The sequence below is a fragment of the Garra rufa genome, chromosome 1 (assembly GCF_049309525.1).
Source record: "Garra rufa chromosome 1, GarRuf1.0, whole genome shotgun sequence".
NCBI classification, from domain to species: Eukaryota; Metazoa; Chordata; class Actinopteri; order Cypriniformes; family Cyprinidae; genus Garra; species Garra rufa.
In genome coordinates this window covers 12,806,085-12,824,264 of record NC_133361.1, presented here as the reverse complement: position 1 = coordinate 12,824,264, position 18,180 = coordinate 12,806,085, and the positions used below count along the sequence as shown (strand labels likewise).

Here is an 18,180-nt window from a genome sequence, read left to right as displayed (position 1 = left end):
ATAAAGATAAAGAGACTTTATTGTCATTGTAGTTATACAACGAAATTTGTTTGGTAGCTCACAGAGACCAGCAGCAATAAAACAAGAAAAGCAGCACAGATAAAAATATTAAGCATAGTAAAGTAGAATTATAAAACTAAATAAATAAATGTATAAAATAAATAAAAAAGGCACTTAGTATAGTAAAAGACAAAGAAATTTAAGGAATAGAAATGTAACAGTATTTAAAGTGTGCTAGTTAAGTACAAATATGAATGTCCTATAAAGTGTCTAAGTAGTAAATAAATATAACACTATTTACAGTGCTAATGTAGTGCAACCATTAATGTCATAAAGCAAACATGAGGTAGAGGCGGGAGAGAGAGGAAGGGTTAACTATTGTGTGTTCTTTAGTCTGTTTGTGCGGGTTCTGATTGACTTATATCTTTTCCCTGATGGGAGGAGAGTACAAAAAGTCTGTGTCCTGGATGAGTTGGGTCCTTGATGATGTTGCTAGCTCGCTTCTGTAGACGGCTAGCATAGACCATGTCGAGGTTCATGAGTTTGGTTCCTATGATCCTCTGAGCAGTTTTGACGGTCCGGTTCAGAGCTCGACGGTTTTCTGCAGTGCAGCTGGAGTACCACACTGTGATGCAGTAACAGAGGATGCTCTCTATTGTGCTCCTGTAAAAATTTACTAAGAGCTGGGTTGGCACTTTAGCTTTTTTGAGTTTTCTTAGGAAAAAGAGTCTCTGTTGAGCTTGTAGCGAAATGGAAGAGGTCCATTTCAGCTTTTCATTTTTTCTAATGGGCGGAAACAAACCAATGAGGAAATTGAATATAAAAGAGCGCTAGAAACGGAAGTGAGAGAGCGAGTAAAAACAAAACACGTGTAGGTTGTTATTGGAGTGGGACACACGCTACCTGAAGCTGAAGGTCGTAGGCTACTATTCTTTGCTGGAATCTGGGTGCTGGAATCATGCGCTGACTGGGTGCGATCGCCAAAGTGACGGAGAAATTGCTCTACTGCGTCTGCATGGTTCGTTCGCCTGCCTGGTGCAACATAATCCAGCCTGGTTTGCTCGCCTGCCTCAGGTACTAGTGATGATGTCCATCATCTTTTAACCTCACGTTAAGTCTCCAAACTCTTTCTCCGGCCCGGGATTTGCGGCCGCTACACAGACTGCTTCACGCAGCCCCCACCACACACACACATACACGCTCATTGCACACGCACACACCCATACACAAACACTCGTTTGGATTATTTATTTTTCTTTGTGGTTGTTTTTTACATGTTTCTTTTTGTTGAAAACTGAACACTAAAAACTGAGTTTGAAAAAAAAAGAAAAGAACGAACTTTAAGACATTACAGTGAATCAAGGACTCTCGTGATTTTGTTGTTGCTTGTGTGTGAAATATTGAACTGAAATTGAACGGCAATCTACTTGCTGTCTGTTTACTTTAGATTTTTTTTAATTTTTCATGTGAAGAAAAGAAAAAAGAAATACAAACTCTGTGAAAATTTAACTTTGTAAAATTCTTTTTTGTGTGTGTTTGAAAAATGATTTCCTAAAATATATATACTTTTTTTTGACCAAACCCTTCAATCTCTGAATGTGTCATTTAAGCACTGTTCTATATTAATGTGGGTATTTGAAGGAATTTATTTTCATTTTTTTTGTGTAACCGTGGTTTGAGTTATCTTCGGGGAAATTGAACTTCATTATATGTAATTTTTTTTACTTGACAAGTTTTACTTGTCTGGCGCCCGAACAATTAAATTTAAATTTATTTAGTCAAATTTGATTTGGGGGCAGCCACCGTTACATAAGTGGCGCCCGAACAGGGACATGAAACTTAAACACTTAAACCTTGATGACTTGAAACTTAAACACTTAAACCTTGACGACTTGAAACTTAAAATTTAAATAAACCTTGACAATTTGAAACTTAAAACATTTAAGCACGTAAACCGTGACCACTTAAACTGGTCATTTGAACTTTGAATTTAAGTTTCCCTAAAGGATTACTTAAAGGTTGGTTGTCACTTGAAACTACCTATATTTTTGTGTTCGTGAAAGTGTGGTGTATATATACATACTGAACTGAAACTGTTTTTCTTCTTTACTGAAAGGTTTTGTGGGAAGATACTTTTTGTTTGTGAACTTGCACGTTGTTAAATATAGAATTGTGTTACCCCTTAGTTGTCTTGCTGCCAAACTGACCCAATTATGTGAAAGTTGTGGAAACAACCATTTGTGTTATTGAAATCTAATTATTGATTTGTGAAGTTAAGTGAATTGTAGTGTGAATCGGACAATTGGACAGACATTTCACACTGAACTGTTAAGAGTATTCTGCTGCAGTTTATTTTTTTTCAAACATTTATACATTGTTTTTTTTTCCCCCCCAACTTGCATTTCACTACATTTTTACACTGACTGACTACACATACACTGACAATCAAACATGGCTGCCACTCCTCTCTCTCCATCCACTTTCGTGGAGATGGAACCACCCGCACCAGATGTTGCTACCCCAGTCTGGCCTCCAGTACCCCGTCCTCTACTTTCTTCAACTGGACCTCTTCGTGCTCCTTTTCACTTCACTCCTACTCAAGCCAGCACCACTGACTTCCCAGGAACCCATGTGCGGTTTGCTACTTCACCACTAGCTGGCAGTACTCCTGTTCAACCCTTCACCTGGGAACGGGAACCGAATGGCGACTCCATGCGAATATGTACATCACCTGGGCCTTCATCTTTATCTTCAGTGGTACAGCAGGACTTGCCTGGCATCCTGTCAACTCCTGGAAAAGGAATGCATCAACTCACTCAAGTTAAAGGAAACTGGGACACGTTGACACAGCATATGCAAACCCATGAGAAAACCATTGGTGAACTTGCCAAAGAACTTAAAACCATGACTGCACATCACGACAGCCTGATTTCTAACCTTGCTGATAAACTCAAGCAAAACCAACAAGAAGTGCTCACCCACATTTCTGAAAGTAAGAAGCATGTGAAGGAAGAGACTGATCAACTCACTAAGTCACTTAAAGTCATGATTCCTGATGAACTTCACAAAGCTAAGACTACATATGTGTCTGAAGTGCGGTTCATGATTGACCAACTTCAAGTGGAGCTTCAGCAAGACATAAAAACCTACCTGGTAACCCATCAACGAAATTATGACCAGTTGTCAACAGAGCTCACCCAGTGCACCCAAACCACCAACACACTGTGTGCAACTGTAAAAAGCTTACAAACTGAACTTGAGAAAAGACTCGAAAAGCAAGAGAAACAAATGACTGACCTGCAGACAAGAGATTACTCACCTTTACCTCTCAATGCTCCAGTTTCATCTGTATCACCAGTGACTGCTCCATTGCTTCCTGCTCCTCCAGTTTCATCTGCATCACCATCGACTGCTCCTTTGCTTCATGCTCCTGTTGTAAAGAGTGATCATCTTAAGATTACATTTCCTACTTTTGGGAGACAGTCAGATGATGTGGACCCCTTGCTCTATCTAACTCGATGTCAGGATTTCTTGGCGTTACATCCTCTTACTAATGCTGACATCCTGGCCACTTTCTGCACTGTCCTTTACGGTACTGCCCGGGACTGGTGGGAAGTTGCACGATCTTCAATAACCACGTGGCAAGAGTTTGAAGCTGCTTTCCTCTCTGCTTTCCTCTCAGAGGATTATGAAGACGAGCTAGCTGAAAGGGTAAGGACAAGAACACAGGGGGAAAGAGAGAGCATTAGAGACTTTGCATTTACATACAGAGCTCTCTGCAAAAGGTGGAAGCCCACCTTGACAGACAGTGAGTTGGTGAAAATGATGTTGAAAAATATGAATCCCTACCTTGCAAGCCAGATTCGCAGTCGGGTGAACACAGTCGATGAACTTGTGAAATTGGGCCAACAGCTGGAAAAAGACTACGAACAACAACTGCAATATGAAAAACGTGTGAGTTCTAAGCAACCCCTATCCATGCCTCAAAGACCTATTCCCAACCGCCCGCCAGAGAGGCCCTTAGTGCAATGCTGGCGATGTAAAGGCCATCACTCACCTGGCAGCTGTCCTCACTTTGTCTCTTCTCAGTCCCAGTCACCTCAGTCCACCAGTCAACACCCTTCCTCCAATAGCAAGCGGACAACATTTCCATCTACTAAAGGTACTACTGGTCCACCTGGCAATCGCTCTGTGTCTGCCACCTTTCCCCACAAGTCACCAACAACTGATAAGAAACCACCACCTACTGCAATTGTTCCACAACAATTAGTGATACCACTTTGCATTGGTACCTGGAAGGGAAAAGCCATTGTTGATACTGGGGCTAGCTACACCCTTCTACATGAGAATCTCTGGAAGGAGCTCACTTCACAAAAACTCCATCCATGGACCCAGGGTCCGCTCTACCTAGCAAATGGGGAAGCAGAAATTCCTTTAGGTTGGATAAACATGCCAATCACCCTACATCAACAAGTATTCACCATACCTGCTGTTGTTCTATCAGCCAAAGCCCTGGCCTATGCAGTCGTATTAGGACTGGACTTCATCTTCTCCAGTGGGCTGCAGATCAATGTGGCAGATCAGAAGTATTCTTTTCAGTCCAATCCTAAAGAGTATTATCCTTTCCAGCCAACAAATGCCAGTGTACCAGTTATCAGTTCCCAACATCCAAGGGGAAAGATGGGAAATAAAAATCCCAACAGCCTCTCCTTACTATCTTCTGTTCCTCCTCCTCAACTTAACATGTTTCAACCAGCCTACCTGGATGAAAGGACACTAATTGACACTGCTGTACAGGATGCCCACTTACCTCCGGAAGGCAAGCAACAGCTACGGCAGATCCTCGAGTCAAACCCTCAAGTTTGTACCCTTCGTCCGGGACGTACTGAAGTTACACAGCATCACATATATACTACCCACCAAGTACCTATAAAACAAAGACCGTACCGCACAACACCTCCCAAACAAGCTGTCATTACAGAGCAACTGGAAGAGATGTTGACTGCCGGAATCGTAGAACCATCACACTCTGGATGGGCCTCACCTGTTGTCTTGGTCCCTAAAAAAGACGGAAGCCTTAGGTTTTGTGTGGACTACAGAAAAGTTAATGCCATTACAGAGAACGATGCTTACCCATTACCCAACATCACTGAGATCTTGGAGTCACTATCTGGAGCGGCCATCTTTTCCACCATTGACCTAAACAGTGGCTACTGGCAAGTGAACATGGATCAAGAAAGTAAACCAAAGACTGCTTTCACAACTTCATCAGGACTGTTTCAGTTTAATGTTATGCCATTTGGGTTAAAAAATGCCCCAGCAACATTCCAAAGACTAATGGAGAACGTTCTAGGAGAATTGCGTGGAAACATCTGCTTTGTCTACATTGACGACATCATTATTTACTCACCATCTGTAGCCCAGCACTTCTCCGACCTCCAGGCTGTTCTTTACAAGTTCTTTACAATGGCTGGCCTCACCATTAATTTTAAAAAAAGCAAGTTCTGTCTTCAGAAAATAACTTTTCTTGGACATGTTGTCAGCGTCCAAGGCATAGCTGCAGATCCAAGTAAAGTGGAGGCTATACATGAATACTCTGTTCCCACCAACATCAAGGAGGTCCAGCGCTTCCTGGGGTTAGCCGGGTGGTACCACCGGTTTGTACCAAACTTCTCCAGGATCGCTGAACCCATCAATGCACTGAAAAAAAAAGGATGTTCATTCCTCTGGTCACAACAATGTCAACAAGCCTTTGAACATTTAAAATGCTGTCTTACCTCTCCACCCATTCTTGGCCATCCTGACCTTCAACTGCCTTTTACCGTCTATACGGATGCCAGTAACACTGGTCTGGGTGCTGTGCTGACCCAGCGCAAGGAACAGGGATTGGAACAAGTTATTGCTTATGCCAGCAGAACCCTGAACAAAGCAGAGATCAATTACACAGCCACCGAAAAAGAGTGTTTGGCTGTAATTTGGGCCCTGGAAAAATGGCAGCACTACTTAGAGCACAAACTGTTCACTGTCATCACAGATCACTCAGCGTTACAATGGGTAATGTCTTCCACAAAAACCACAAGTCGCCTCATCCGGTGGGCCTTGCGACTACAGAGATTTGATTTCATCATTGAATATCGCAAAGGAAAACTAAATATGGCACCTGATGCTCTGTCTCGGATTCACACCAGCTGTAACCTGTACACCAACCAACACCAACAGGAGAATGCTGAGTTTCCGATGTCTCCAGCCACAATCTGGGAAGAACAGCACAAAGACCCTGTCATCACCAACACACTTCAAGCACTTGCCGAAAATGATTCCTCTCTAAAAGATCAGTATGAGATAGTGGAAGATAAACTCTATCACAAAACTCACCTGCCGAACAATCAAGTTCATTACAGAGTCTACATTCCTACCAGCCTTGTGTCATCCGTTCTACACCACTACCACTCTAATCCCTGGAGCGGTCATGTAGGTATTTATAAGACCTACAAGCGTATCCATGATGTTGCATTCTGGCCTGGAATGTGGAATGACATAAAACACCACGTTAAAAAATGTGTCAAATGCCAGACTCTTAAGGGAGAAAATCAGAAACCTGTGGGCAAACTACAACAAGTCACCACCACCCGTCCCAACGAAATGCTTGGAGTGGACATTATGGGGCCAATGCCACGCAGCACACAGCAAAATGAGTACCTCTTAGTCTTTGTAGATTACTACTCCCGGTGGGTGGAATTTTTCCCCATGCGCAACGCTAAAGCTGAGACGGTTGCATTACTTCTTCGGAAGGAAATTCTAACCCGTTGGGGAGTGCCAGACTTCATTCTGTCGGATAGAGGTACACAATTTGTGTCATCACTGTTCAGAGAACTCTGTCAAAAGTGGAGTATCAAACCTAAATTGACAACATCATACCATCCACAAACAAATATGACAGAGAGGGTTAATCGTACGCTCAAATGCATGATTTCTGCCTATGTGGACAACAATCATAAAAAATGGGACCAATACTTACCAGAACTCCGTTTCGCTATTAATTCAGCTGTCCAGGAAACGATTGGGATGACCCCTGCAGAGCTTCATTTAGGGAGGAAACTGCAAAGTCCCATGGACAAGGTGTTACATGGCAAGAATCTAACTCCAGACTGCACATCTTACGATACAGTCCATCACCTAACTGAGCTTCAGACCAAAGCCATGGAATGCTGTAAAAAAGCACAAAAGAGACAGCTTCGGAATTATAATAAAAGAAGACGAGATGTCACATACAAGGAAAAGGATCGTGTGTGGATGAGAACCTTTCCCCAGTCTAGTGCACAACATCACTTCACTGCAAAATTGGCTCAAAAATGGAAAGGCCCTTACCGTGTCGTAAAACAGGTGGGTCCATTGAACTATCGAATAGCGCTAGAGACCACTGGCGAAGATGTTCGCATAGTACATGTGTGCAACCTGAAACCATGCTTTCCCACGGCTGAAGAGCTGGAATGCCAGGAGAAGAAAAGGCTCTGCCAAATATTCAATGAATCTTCTGATGAAGAGGAATTCATGGGATTTTAATTATGATTCACATTTCCACAACCATAGGTTGTTTTCTCCAGGGAGGGAGAGTGTAGCGAAATGGAAGAGGTCCATTTCAGCTTTTCATTTTTTCTAATGGGCGGAAACAAACCAATGAGGAAATTGAATATAAAAGAGCGCTAGAAACGGAAGTGAGAGAGCGAGTAAAAACAAAACACGTGTAGGTTGTTATTGGAGTGGGACACACGCTACCTGAAGCTGAAGGTCGTAGGCTACTATTCTTTGCTGGAATCTGGGTGCTGGAATCATGCGCTGACTGGGTGCGATCGCCAAAGTGACGGAGAAATTGCTCTACTGCGTCTGCATGGTTCGTTCGCCTGCCTGGTGCAACATAATCCAGCCTGGTTTGCTCGCCTGCCTCAGGTACTAGTGATGATGTCCATCATCTTTTAACCTCACGTTAAGTCTCCAAACTCTTTCTCCGGCCCGGGATTTGCGGCCGCTACACAGACTGCTTCACGCAGCCCCCACCACACACACACATACACGCTCATTGCACACGCACACACCCATACACAAACACTCGTTTGGATTATTTATTTTTCTTTGTGGTTGTTTTTTACATGTTTCTTTTTGTTGAAAACTGAACACTAAAAACTGAGTTTGAAAAAAAAAGAAAAGAACGAACTTTAAGACATTACAGTGAATCAAGGACTCTCGTGATTTTGTTGTTGCTTGTGTGTGAAATATTGAACTGAAATTGAACGGCAATCTACTTGCTGTCTGTTAACTTTAGATTTTTTTTAATTTTTCATGTGAAGAAAAGAAAAAAGAAATACAAACTCTGTGAAAATTTAACTTTGTTAAATTCTTTTTTGTGTGTGTTTGAAAAATGATTTCCTAAAATATATATACTTTTTTTTTGACCAAACCCTTCAATCTCTGAATGTGTCATTTAAGCACTGTTCTATATTAATGTGGGTATTTGAAGGAATTTATTTTCATTTTTTTTGTGTAACCGTGGTTTGAGTTATCTTCGGGGAAATTGAACTTCATTATATGTAATTTTTTTTACTTGACAAGTTTTACTTGTCTGGCGCCCGAACAATTAAATTTAAATTTATTTAGTCAAATTTGATTTGGGGGCAGCCACCGTTACAAGCTTTCTTCACTAAGTGGGATGTGTTAATGGTCCAAGTGAGATCTTTTGTTATGTGTAGACCCAGGAATTTAATGTCGTTCACCCCCTCAACTTCCTCACCATTTATGTGGAGGGGTGGTGGTGTTGTTTTCTTGGCTCTCCTGTAGTCTACAACGATCTCCTTTGTCTTGGCAGTGTTCAGAACCAGATCGTTGTTCACACACCAGTTGATTAGGTGTTGGACGTCCTCTCTGTTGTGAGACTCATTGTTGTCTGATATCCTAATAATGTCCGCCGATGTATACCAGGCATTATTAATGTATATACACACTCCGCCGCCTTTGTTCTTACCGGAGTCAGCTGTTCTATCTGCTCTGTATACAGAGCGGCCCGCTAGCTCGATAGCCGCATCGGGAACGGCATTATCCAGCCAAGTCTCTGTGATTACCATAGCACAGTGGTTAAGGCGATGTGAAATAATCCTGAGTCTTATTTCGTCCATCTTGTTCACGAGTGACCGGGAGTTTGTTAGAAAGACACTCGGAAGCGCTGGTCTGTGTGGGTTAGCTTGTAGCCTAGCCCGTACTCCGGCTCTCTTTCCCCGCTTTTGCTTCCGGTCTCTTCGCCGTCTCCAACGCCTCACATGCGGTATGATGAGCGTTCCGCTGAGCTTCTCAGAGCGCAGGATCTCAGGTGGAATGAAATTTAGGCTTCCCGGCGAGTAATCCGTATACTGATTTCCAATTTTAAGCAGTTCGGCTCGTCCATAGTGTAATTGTTGAGTTAGTGCCTGATAGAGTAAACTAAATATACTTAAAAAAACAAAAACGCTGCTGTATGTCTGGAGCTCCGAGCCGCTGCGTCTGCACGCGCCGCCATTGTGCGCAAACTATGCTTTGTTTCTCTCTCCCCCCATAGAACAAGAGAGAAGTGAATGTAAACTTGAGTTGTGATGTAAATATTGATTTATCTTTATTAGAGTTAGGAAGGTGGGTCCCATTGTGTTTTGAATTACTTCTTTTCTCCTAGTTATGTTAGTTTAGAGTTAGTTTAGCCTGCTGTAGTTTGTTTTCTTTTCTTTTCCAAAGAGCAAATACCCGTGCCTGTCACCCGCACTGCACCTGACAGATAAATATTATTCCACCGTTACGTCAGTTATAGCGGTTCACCCGTCGGTTTCGCACACACATAGAATCTTGCATCTCTAGCAGGTTTAAAGAGTTTGACATCTTGACAATTTTATCACTATCATGTTAAATTTAAAAAAAAAAATTCAGTGACAGACAGACAGTTTTTATTAAACCTTAAAATGTGACCTTGTATGTAAAACTAAGAAAGCTATTGACATTTTTTTTTTTAAATAAATCTGTTGTTTGATTTTCAATTTCATGTTTTAATTTTTGTTCAAAATATCGTGATATGTATCGTATCGTGAACCCAATATCGGGATACGAACCGTATCGTGACCTAGGCATATCGTTACACCCCTAGTGCATACTGTATAAAATAACACCTTTTTTGCAAATATAGCCTAAGGTTAAAGGGTGTTTTAGAGTAAGATCAATTTCTCTTTCGTGAGTTTACTTTCTGTTTTTGGCCGGGTTTCGTTTCTCCATTTTGTGAACTGCAGGGGCAAGGCTTCTAAACCGGGTTGTTTTTAGGGCTGTGATATTTAAATGACGATTGTTTTCAGCTGGCACATTTATCAACATACGATCATTCATATGATGGAATTGGCGGCGAATGTTTCATGAATCACAAGTGAACTCTGTCGTAAGTTGATTTGTGAGCTCAGATCTGTGATCACTGTGTTTGGAAGACTAATCAAAGTATTATGGGATAGGAACAACAGGAGTCTAGCCCAGTGTCTCAGGTTTTAACAACACAAAATTAAAATTAAGGATACATAGATCACCATTTATAAGTTAATACTCACCAATAATCTTTTTCTTCATTAGGATGTAAACCATTAAAGTAGGGAGTGCTAGTACAAATAAACCTCCAATCGCTGTTGCAATCATAACTGTGACTGTGTCTGGTAGGCAGTATATACCTTGCCCATCTATACAAATGCACAAATAAAGCAAATAGTTTTAAGAAAATAAGGATATCAGTAGCAAAAAAAGTGGGAAACAAGAAGATGAATACAATTTATTTCAGTATCAAGTGATGTTTCTGTGTGTCTGTGCGAATGCTTTAATTACCCCATGAGACAATAACTGGTTCTTTGAGGGTTCTGTGGGTCACAAAACAATCGTATTCTGCTTTTTCATCCTCCTGGATCTCCACACTCTTCTTCATCTGGAAGGTCCCATCATGGTTTGGTCTGATTCCTGTAGATTTGATCTCATCTTCAGGCAGAGATGTGCGATATTTTCTAATCAGCAGTGTCATGTCTCGGGGTAGAAGCCAGTGGCCATACAGGTGAGTTTCAGTTTGGTTTTGTCACGGGTAGATCTTACTGCAAACACATGACCTGCTGGAGGAGCTGAAAATACAGAAATCAGTTTATCAATCAGCTGCATCTGCTACAAATCATCAAACAAACACAAAATCATTTACTCACAGCCGTGTCTGAGCTCCTTGTCTCCATATTCTCTGAATTTGCTGAGCCAGTCCACACACTCTTTCTCCAGGTAGCCTTTGGTGTATTGGTTTAGGATGGGAATATTGTCCCATTTTCTCTTGGTTGGTAGAGCTGCATCAACTGGGGCGACCCACTGAGACTTTTTATCATCAAAAGACAGAAAGTTTTCTCCATCAAAGCTGAACTCATAAACACCTTTGGAAAACTTTGCTTCATTTTTCTGTAGCTCAACTTCACAACCAACTCTCCTCTGAAGAACATGAAGATCTGAAGAAAAAGAAAACATTGAATCAAAATGTCATATGATGATAAACATCAAATGATAATGTGTATCTGCAGGTTAATGTGTATGAATGTTCCTCACCTGATTCATTGAGTCTCATGCGTTTTATCAGAATGTCGATATTCACATCAAACCACATTTCTTTGCTCTTTCTCGACCAGGTCCCTTTTTCCCAGTAATCCTCCTGCATTTTCTCTTTCATCCAGGTCTGTTTGGGAATCTTCTTCTGTTCCTCACTATTGTAATAGTCGATCTGTCTGTCGTCTAGCAGACCCATAGCAGTGAACTGATAGATGCCCGGCAGACTGACAGGTTTGGACAAAGCCGTGTAAATGTAATACAGCGAGTGTTTCTCTGCAGTTAAGAGCATTAAAATATGAATTGAAAACAACTATTCAATTAAGTGTAAAAAGATGTTATGTATCTGAAGAAGTCAGTTAACATGAGGGTGAAGCTTAAACACGGCCTCAAAACATGATTTCAGTAACGTAAAGAACAAACAGAACCAGGGGTGCGTTTCCCAAAAGCATCTTTAGCTAACTTTGGTCATTAGTTCCATTGAACTCTATTGGTAACGACGGAACTTGCGACCATGTTTGCTTTTGGGAAATGCACCCCAGACCTCTTATGATAATATATTAATCCCGAGCTGTTCTCTGAGAGACAGCATGGGTCAAACTAAATCCTCCACTGGAAACAAACTACGTTTTGTTTATTTTTTCAGAGTTTCCATTTATCCAGTAGGATCTTAGGGTAAATTCAGTGGCAGACTGGCCATCTGGAGCACCGGGAGTTTTCAATGTCAAAATTTTTGATAAAACGAAGAAGTCAAAGCTGAGGTAAGCTGAATGACGAGACGATTCAGCAATATTTTCAAATGGTTTACGATAATAAAAAATAAATAAATAAACGAAATACATTAATTTTTAGGGATACAAACTACTACTGGCCTTTTCGAATTTCTTAATGCCATTTACGTTATTTGTCACAATATAAGATAAGATAAAATGTTTGTAGACTGCTTTCTTCCGTGTCACATGCATCACATACTGGTGGTGAAATGTTTAAAATAATTAAGACTTTATTTATTTTATTTTTTTGAAGGCTGAATTTATTTGATCAAATATGCAGTAGGCCTAGCAAATAACAATATCATGAAATATTACACTTAAAATAGTGGTCTTCTATTAAACATATTTTTAAATTTACACTACCGTTCAAAAGTTTGGGGTCAGTACATTTTTATTGTTTCTTTCTTTCTTTCTTTTTAAGAAATTAATACTTTTATTCACCAAGGATGTATTAAGTTAATACATAAATTAAAAGTTTATTAAACGTTAATAATAAATAATTTACATTGTTATAAAAAATGTTTTATTTTGAAGAAACACTGTACTTTTTAAACTTGTTATTCATTAAAAGAATCCTGAAAAAAAAAACAAAAAAAAAAACACAGGTTCCCAAAAATATTTGGCAGCACAACTGTTGATATTATCCAACATTGATCATTCTAATAATAAATCAGCATATTAGAATGATTTCTGAAGGATTATGCGACACTTAAGACTGGAGTAACAGCTGATAAAAATTCAGCTTTTCATCACAGGAATAAATTCTATTTTAAAGTATGTTAAAATAAAAAACATTATTTTATATTGTAAAAACAGTTTTTCTGTATTTTTAATCAAATAAATGCAGCCTTGATGAGCATAAGAGACTTCTTTAAAGACTATTACAAGTCTTACTGACCCCAAACTTTTAAGCGGTAGTGTATTTATTTCTGTGATTAAAACCACATTTTCAGCATCAATAGGCTACTCCAGTCTTCAGTGTCACATTCCTTTAGAAATCATTCTAATATGCTGTTTTAATGCTTAATTTTTATCAGCTATTGTTTGTGATCAATTATTACTAATGGTCCTTATTATTATCAATAGCCTACTGAAAAGTGTTTTTGCTTAATATGTTTGTGGAAACTGTGATACATTAACTTTTTCAGGATTAATTGAAAAAAACACCTAAGTTAAAGAACAACATTTATTGCAAATATAAATAATTTGTGATAAGTATAATATCTTTACTGTCACATGAATGAATTTAATGCAACCTTGTTAAATAAAAGTATTAATTTATATAGGCCATGTTTTTAACTTTACCCTAAATGGAATGTGTCATAATTTCCACAAACATACCGAGCAGCACAACTGTTTTCAACACTGATAATAATCAGATATGTTTCTTGAGCAGCATATCAGAAGGATTTCTGAATGATCAATTGGAAGGGACCATTAAACCAGTGTACATTCAGCACTACATTCCAAGTCTTCTGTGTAACAATTCTTCTAAATTACTTATAGGTCATATTCCTATAGTGTACTAGACCTCACACTACATAAATGTATGCATTTCTTCTTCGAAATGTCTTTGACAAAAAAAAGCATTTTTACTCCCTATTTGTCACGTATAAATACACAACATAAGATTGACCCCTCCCAGTTGAAAAATCCTAGAATCGCCCCTGTCCCTGTGTAAATTTATTTAAGACTGCTAATATGCTATAAATAATAATAATAAAAAAAAATAATTAACTTCATTACTACTATGTTTTACTACTAAGTTAATAATCAGGAAGCTTAAACGTGTTACTTTCACTTTGGTTTCACGCAGTAAAAAACAAATAATTTACCTGCTCGCAGTGAAGGCAAAGTCCAATAAAGAAGAAAAACACAAAGTCGAGCAGAAATCCTGACTCCCATAATCAGGATTAAAAAGATATATGTGATTTTACTTATGTTTACATCGCTCCTTCATCAACTACCGAACGCAACCGCTTCTCCTCCTATTTCTTCTACTTTGTTTTTAACGGCGGTTGGCATGCAGCTTATTGGTGCATTACCGCCACCATCTGTTCCGGAGTGTGGATCACACGGCAGCAGGTTCATGCCGGTAGTGGGCGGAGTCTCCGTCTCAGATCGAAAGTGGGTTAAAATAATGATCAACTGATTACAATTACATCCAAAGATGCTTCTCCTTCATTCACTTTTGGTGAATGTAGCCTTAGCCAGGAAGAGTTGATGTCATCAGGCGGTATCCAACGATCATCGGGTGTTTCAACCCTGAACCGCAACACCCTCAACATTGGTGGGTCAGCAGTGGTGGCCAAATCACTGCCCATCAACTCCCCCTGGCTTCCAGCTAAGCTCCTCCCTCCTGCTCCATAACCAGCAAGAAGCTCTCTCTGCTGCCTCCCCCATCCTGCGAACAGTCATCTTTCTCTCCCTCCCCATCACCCCAATGGCTGTAAGCATCCTCCATACTGACTGGGCGGGGAATCCTCTACAGCCGACCTCGACTGGGAAGAGCCATGCCTGCCAACCTTTCCCCCTGCAGTCATGCAAGAGGTCCTGGTATTTGGCGCTCTTTCTCTCAAACGCTTGTTCACAACCCTCTTCCCATGGGACTGTAAGTTCGATGAGGATAATCTTTTTTGCCTCTTCAGACCACAGCACTGCATCTGGCCTCAGGGTTGTCTGGACGACCGGGGGGAATTGCAGTCTTTCCCTCAGGTCTACCTTCATTTCCCATGATTGGGCCTTTTGCAGCAGATTGGTTCTTGCTGTTACTGTGGTTGGTGGCTTTTGACCCGCTCTTACAAACTTGATTGATGGTGTTGCTCTCCCATGTGGTTGGTGTTTCTTGCGTCTCTCTTGCTCCAGGGTGTTAGCGAGTGTCATGAGCACCTTGTCATGGCGCCACCTGTATCTGCCTTGGGCAAGTGCTGTTTTACACCCTGACAGGATGTGTGCCATGGTACCCCTCTCCCCACAAAGCTTGCACGATGGGTCCTCTCTTAAGCCCCACTTGTGCAGGTTTGTCGGAGATGGAAGTGTGTCATACACCGATCTTAACATAAATGAGATGCGGAATGGTTCCAATCTCCACAGATCTCCCCATGTGATCTTCCTCTTGGGTAGGTCCCACTTAGTCCATGCTCCCTGGGACGCTAGCTCCACAGCCCTTGCCCTTCGTCCTTCCTCCTCCAGGTTCCGTACCTCCTCCTGGATCATGGCCCTTCTATCCGTGGATCCAGCCTTCCCCCATTGCTGGATATGGGAAGTTCCAAGACCCTGTCTTCCTATGCATGGCGTTCCCATGATGTCACGTAGCTTCAACATACTTTCAGCTTGTGCAACAGATGAGTCAGCTGCCCACTTGCGTCCTGATCTTGTAAGGATACCTGCCTGCCTGACTTGTTCATCCTGGGAGTCTCTGTATGTCATTATGACTCTGCACTTTGCTACCTTAAATTCCTCCACCACGGATGACAGAGGAAGTTGGAGCTGCCCTGATCTTATGTAAAGGCCTACTGAAGTGAAGCTTGGAGGGATTCCTAGCCACCTCCGAAGGTGCTTGTTGATCTTTCTCTCCACTCCTTCGACGCTTGTCATGGGAACTTCATACACCGTTAACAACCACATGAGTCTTGGCAGCAATCCATGTTGGTACAGCCATGCTTTGAACTTCCCCGGGAGCCCTGATTTTTCGATCTTCTTCAACCATTCCTCTGCCTGCTTCTCTGTACTGCTGATGTTGTTCCTGTCGGTGAGTGAATCATCGAACCACTTCCCGAGGCACTTAATTGGATTTTCCTTTATCGATGGAATCACTTCCCCTTGCACATGCAGCGTGACTCTGTTTGTCAATTTACCTTTTCTCATCACCATGTACCTGGATTTCTTTGGCTTAAACTTCATTCTGGCCCACGTTGCCATGTGGTCCAGGGCAGTTAGTACCCACCTTGCCTCCACATGGGTTGTGGTCGTCACAGTAAGGTCGTCCATGTAACCTCTTATTGGGGGTTGTCGGATGCCCGATTGCATTTTTGGGCCTCGGGCTTCCTTCCCAGCGGCTGTTATTATGAGGTTCATTCCCATGATGAAGAGGATGGGGGAGATTGTACAGCCAGTTACGATCCCTTTTTCCAGGTTTTGCCATTGGGTGGTGAAGTGGCCTGTCTTGAATCGTAGCTGGATTCCGCCAAAGTAACTGATGATCAATCCCTTGATGTGCTGAGGGATGAGGTAATGGTCTAGTGCTGCATGGATGAGGGTATGAGGGATTGATCCGTATGCATTAGCCAAGTCCAGCCAAACAACGGTCAGGTTGCCATTGCTGGCCTTGGTCTCCCGGATCATCTGACTGAGAACTCCAGTGTGTTCCAGACATCCAGAGAAGCCTGGAATCCCACCTTTCTGGATAGCGGTGTCGATGTATCCATTCTCAGTCATGTATGAGGTCATCCTCTTAGCCAGTACAGAGAAGAAGATCTTGCATTCTACACTTAACAGTGAGATTGTTCTAAATTGGTCTATGGTTGAGGAGTTCTCTTCTTTTGGTACAAAGCAGCCTTCTGCCCTTTTCCAACACGATGGAATGTTGCCCTTCTTCCAGATCCTCTGGAACAGCTTCCATAGCCTCCGGATGAGCATTGGGCACTTCTTATATACCTTATAGGGTATGCCGCTTGGACCAGGGGCAGAACCTGACCTGGCCTTCTTCACCACCTCTTGGATTTCCTTCCAGGATGGTTCGCTGATGTTGAGCTCCTTTACAGGTGTATCAATGTTGTCGATGTTTGGGTTGGCATCCAGGGCCTGGTTTCTGAAGATGTCATCGTGGGTTTCTCTCAAGAATGCCTCTACGACTTCTCTGGGGCTGGTCAGCCTTCCAGACTTTACTTCACCCAGCAGTGTTCTGGTGAATCGGAAGGGGTCTTTGGTGAACTGAGATCTTTTGTTCTCCCTGTCCTTCCTTCTTTTCCGAGTGCTTTCTGCTCTTCGGAGTCTGCAGAGACGTTCTCGGAGTTGACTCGTCAGGTCCTTGATGCCTTCCCTTTCGTAAACCATGGATCTTTTGAACTGCTTATTAAGCACCTTAATTTCTTCCCTTAAGCGGTGGATTTCCCTTTCTCTTCTGCTTGGTTGGTGTACAGCCCTGATGTTCACCCTCTTATCCTCCAATCCGAACCGCTCCCTTGCCAGATTGTACGTTATTGTTGTGAGAGTGTTGACTTTCTGCTCGGCTGTCCCTGCTAGTGTGGCTTCTAGCACTTTGTCGAGGTCTTGGTCTAGTTTGTCCCATTCCTTGGTGTCGCCCATCTTGGGCCATTTAATTCGCTCCCTCGCAGGGTGGGTTTGGCTCTCTGGAAAGGTATTGGAAGGTGTTGAGGTGACACAGGTGCTGAGAGATCTCCAGGGCTATGGGGTTCTTCCTGCCTGGAGCTCTCCTGCGTCTCACCAGGTGCTACCACTGTGCGCTGCATCTGTGGCCCCCTCTTTCCGCATTTGGACCTGCCTTGGTGTATTTTAAGGCCTTTTGTGTTCTTGCAGACCTTTCCGCAATGACACTTTACTTCCATAACCTCCCCAGTTAACGTTGTTTGGGTGAGCAATCTCGTTATCCGTGAATCCGTTGTCCTAGCCGTTACCGTTGTGTCTGTCCTATTGAGTCGCTCATCCTCCCCCCCTCTCGGGCGACTCTGGGGGTATTGCTTCGTACAACTTTCCGTAGCTTGAATTGGTGCCCTCTTGCGAGTGCTGTGCATGAGGTTGCTAACCTAATACACCCACACCAGTCTTTCCTGGA

General features: G+C 42.0%; 1 protein-coding gene across 1 annotated transcript in view; it reads right to left on the bottom strand.

Annotated features, from left to right (window-relative positions):
• The window catches only part of LOC141284469 (GTPase IMAP family member 4-like), a 480,107-nt gene that overhangs the window by 97,672 nt on the left and 364,255 nt on the right, over nt 1-18,180 (bottom strand). The window contains exon 2 of the mRNA XM_073817468.1: nt 5,027-5,076. Within this exon, the coding sequence (XP_073673569.1) occupies nt 5,027-5,076 (50 nt within the window). The remainder of the gene's footprint in view (nt 1-5,026; nt 5,077-18,180) is intronic.